General features: G+C 44.4%; 1 protein-coding gene across 1 annotated transcript in view; it reads right to left on the bottom strand.

Moving 5' to 3' along the window:
* Positions 1-3,640, bottom strand: part of nhej1 (nonhomologous end-joining factor 1) — a 31,955-nt gene extending 28,315 nt beyond the window's left edge. Inside the window, exons 1-4 of the mRNA XM_053314848.1 lie at positions 3,531-3,640; positions 2,234-2,461; positions 1,582-1,830; positions 317-455 (exon numbers count right to left, since the gene is read on the bottom strand). Coding sequence (XP_053170823.1) covers positions 317-455; positions 1,582-1,830; positions 2,234-2,428 — 583 coding nt within the window. The 5' untranslated portion in view covers positions 2,429-2,461; positions 3,531-3,640. The remainder of the gene's footprint in view (positions 1-316; positions 456-1,581; positions 1,831-2,233; positions 2,462-3,530) is intronic.

Here is a 3,640-nt window from a genome sequence, read left to right on the forward strand (position 1 = left end):
GAGGAAGGGAGGGAGGGAAGGGAGAAAGGAAAGAAGGGAGGAAGGAAGGAAGGGAGGGAGGAAGGGAGGCGTCCTTCCTCCCTTCCTCTTTTCCTTTCGCCCTATATCCTTACTTCCCTCCTCCCTCCCTTCCCTCCCTCTCTCCCTCCCTTCCTCCCTCCTTCCTTCCCTCCCTCCATTCCTTTCTCATTTCCCTCCCTATGTGTGTTTATGTGTGTGTGTTTATGTGTGTGTGTATATGTGTGTGTATGTGTATGTGTGTATGTGTGTGTGTGTGTGTGTGTGTGTGTATATGTGTGTTTATGTATGTGTGTACCTCTGCTGAGTGTGGCTCCGTTCTCTCTGTAGTCTTGGATCTCTGCGTCCTTCCTCACCAGCAGATCCTCCAGCTGCTCCACCTGCTGCTGCAGCAGGCGGCTCATCGCCAGCAGGGGGCGCACCAGCTGAACACACACCTGGACGACACACACACACACACACACACACACACACACACACACACACACAGACACACACACACACACACACACACACACACAGCATCAAATCAAATTTCTGCTTAACCTTCCTGTCGTCCCCCCGGGTCAAATTGACACCGTCTGTTTTGACTGTTCCTTCTTTCCTCCCTTCGTTCCTTCGTTCCCTCCTTCCTTCCTTCTGTCCTTCCTCCCTCCCTCCCTCCCTCCCTTCCTTCTTTCCTCCGTTCTCCCTTCCTTCTATCCTTCCTTTCCTTCCTCCTTCTTCTTTCCTCCCTTCCTCCCTCCCTCCCTCCCTTCCTTCTTTCCTCCGTCCTCCCTTCCTTTCCTTCCTCCCTCCTTTCCTCCGTCCTCCCTTCCTTCTTTCCTCCTTTCCTTCCTTCCTTATTCCTCCCTTTCTTCCTTCCATCCTTCCTTCCTCCCTCCTTTCATTCCTTCCTTCTTCCCTCCTTTCCTCTGTCCTCCTTTCCTGCCTTCTTTCCTCCCTCCCTCCTTTCCTTCCTCCATCCTTTCCTTCTTTCTTAAAGAGAGGAAGAGAGGAGGAAGGAAGGAGGGAAGGAAGGAAGGAAAAGAAGACAAGAAGGAAGGTAGGAAGGAAGGAAGGAAAAGAAGACAGGAAGACAGGATGGAAAGAAGGAAGAAACGAAAGAAGGAAGGAAGGAAAGAATGAAGGAAGGAAGGAAGGAAGACAGGATGGAAAGAAGGACGAAAGGAAAGAAGGAAGAAAGGGAGGAAGGAAGGACGGAAGGAAGGAAGGAAAAGAAGACAGGAAGACAGGATGGAAAGAAGGAAGTAAATGAAGGAAGGAAGGAAAGAATGAAGGAAGGAAGGAAGGAAGGAAAAGAAGGAAGGAAGACAGGATGGAAAGAAGGACGAAAGGAAAGAAGGAAGAAAGGGAGGAAGGAAGGGCGGAAGGAAGGAAGGAAGGAAGGAAGGAAGGAAGGAAAAGAAGACAGGAAGACAGGATGGAAAGAAGGAAGAAAGGAAAGAAGAAAGAAAGGGAGGAAGGAAGGAAGGAAGGGAGGAAGGAAGGAAAAGAAGACAGGAAGACAGGATGGAAATATTGGAGTATAAAAAGTGTGTAGTTTGAATAAGTGGAGCGTACCACTGTGACGGGGGCGGGGGTGCAGTGAAACTCCCAGTAGAAAGGAAGACCGGCCAGCTCGCTCTTCAGCCTCATGCTGATGTTTCCGTCTTCCTGTCGGGTCAGAGAGATCTGAGCCTCGCTGTCTCCTCCTCCTCCTCCTCTTCCTCCTCCTCCTCCTCCTCCTCCTCCAGACAGGCACGGCTCAGCCACCTCACACAGGTGGGAGAAGAAAGCTTTGACCGGAGCTCGGAGACGCCTGTTCAGCTCCTGAGAGAATAAAAACCAACGAATGAACCCCTAACCCAAATAAAAAGAAGGAAGGAAGGATAAAAGGGAAGGAAGGAAGGAAGGAAGGAAGGGAGGGAGGAGGGAGGGAGGAAGGAAGGAAGGAAGGAAGGAAGGAGGGAGGGAGGGAGGGAGTAAGGAGGGAGGGAGAGAGGGAGGAAGGAAGGAAGGAAGGAAGGAAGGAAGGAAGGAAGGGAGGGAGCGAGGGAAGGGGGAAGGAAGGGAGGAAGGGAGGAAGGAAGGAAGGGAGGGAGGAAGGAAGAAAGGAAGGAAGGGAGGGAGGGAGGGAAGGGGGAAGGAAGGGAGGAAGGAAGGAAGGAAGGAAAACGATAGAATAAGAGAATAAAAGATAGAAAGAAGTTAAAGAGAGTTAAATGAAAGTGACCTGCGCTCGGCTCTGGATGGCAGCAGAGTCCATCTCTTCCTCCCAGACGCTCCGCAGGTCCGTCAGCAGGATGTGATACGACGTCTCGGCGAAGCGGGTCTTGGCGAGCAGCTGGCAGCCGCTGATGCTGACAGGAAGCCAGGGGCGCTGCAGGAGGGGGAGGGGGGCGGCGAGGGGGGGGTTGCGGGATGACATCACGGCAGACGGAGATAATAATATATAGAGACGCTGGACGGAGAGAAAGATGTTAAATGTTAGAAGGAGAAATTCATAATGTACACAACGGTAGCTGCTGTGAAAGTGGTTAAAAAATAAAATATAAAATAAAATAAAATGAAAATGAATGAAAATGAAAATAAAATAAATAAATAAATAAATGAATATAAAATGAAATACCACCAAAAATAAAAATAAAAAAAATAAAATGAAAATAAAATAAAAATAAAATAAAAATGAATTAAAATGAAAATAAAATAAATAAATAAATGAATATAAAATGAAATACCACTAAAAATAAAAATAAAAAAAATAAAGAAATAAAATTAAAATGAAAATAAAATAAAATAAAATAAAAATGAATTAAAATGAAAATAAAATAAATAAATGAATATAAAATGAAATACCACTAAAAATAAAAATAAAATAAAATAAAATCAAAATAAAATAAAATAAAATAAAGGGATAAAATAGTAAGTTCTTATGTATATTATTTATATTATATTATATTATATAAAAACACAAAAATAATCAGTTTACTGTTAAATGTGAAACAGAAAAGCTTCAAGTCCTCACATCTGAGAAGCTGCAACCAGCAAATATTTAGTACTTTTAATTAAAAACTACAAATGATGCGAATGGAGACTCATTTTCTGTGTAATCGAGGAGTAATCGACTCTTGTGTTGCAGCTCAAAGTGAAAATGAAGCCATATTTTTTGTCATTTCACCCCTAAAATAAGAGAATAGCTGTGTATGTTTTATCTGTGGAGAAACTAACATTTAAAATAAGGTAAAATCCAGCTGTGCAGCATCAGCAGATTCCTTAATTATCCTTTTTTTCTTTTATCCTTTAGTTGTTTTGCATGTTTGACGTTTGTGTGTTTAAAGCTTCATATTATAAATCACCACAGTGAAGCAGCAGCATTCTTCTTTCCCCAATTAGAGCAATTAACACGAGTGTGGTGCAGTTTTTATTCTGTCTTTAACGTTGAGGTGAGAGCACGTTTTGATTGTTTCTGGAAGTGAAGCCACAACGGTGTAATTTGCTTTTTTATCAACGTGACTTTTTTAATCACTCACCTCTCAGGAATGTGGCCCCCCAAGCTGAGGAGGGAGGTGTGTGAACGCTGCGTTACAGACGTCCAGGCCACATAATCACCAGCTGCAGGGGGGGGGGGGGTGTGAGGTTA

Source organism: Scomber japonicus, chromosome 24 (genome assembly GCF_027409825.1).
Source record: "Scomber japonicus isolate fScoJap1 chromosome 24, fScoJap1.pri, whole genome shotgun sequence".
NCBI classification, from domain to species: Eukaryota; Metazoa; Chordata; class Actinopteri; order Scombriformes; family Scombridae; genus Scomber; species Scomber japonicus.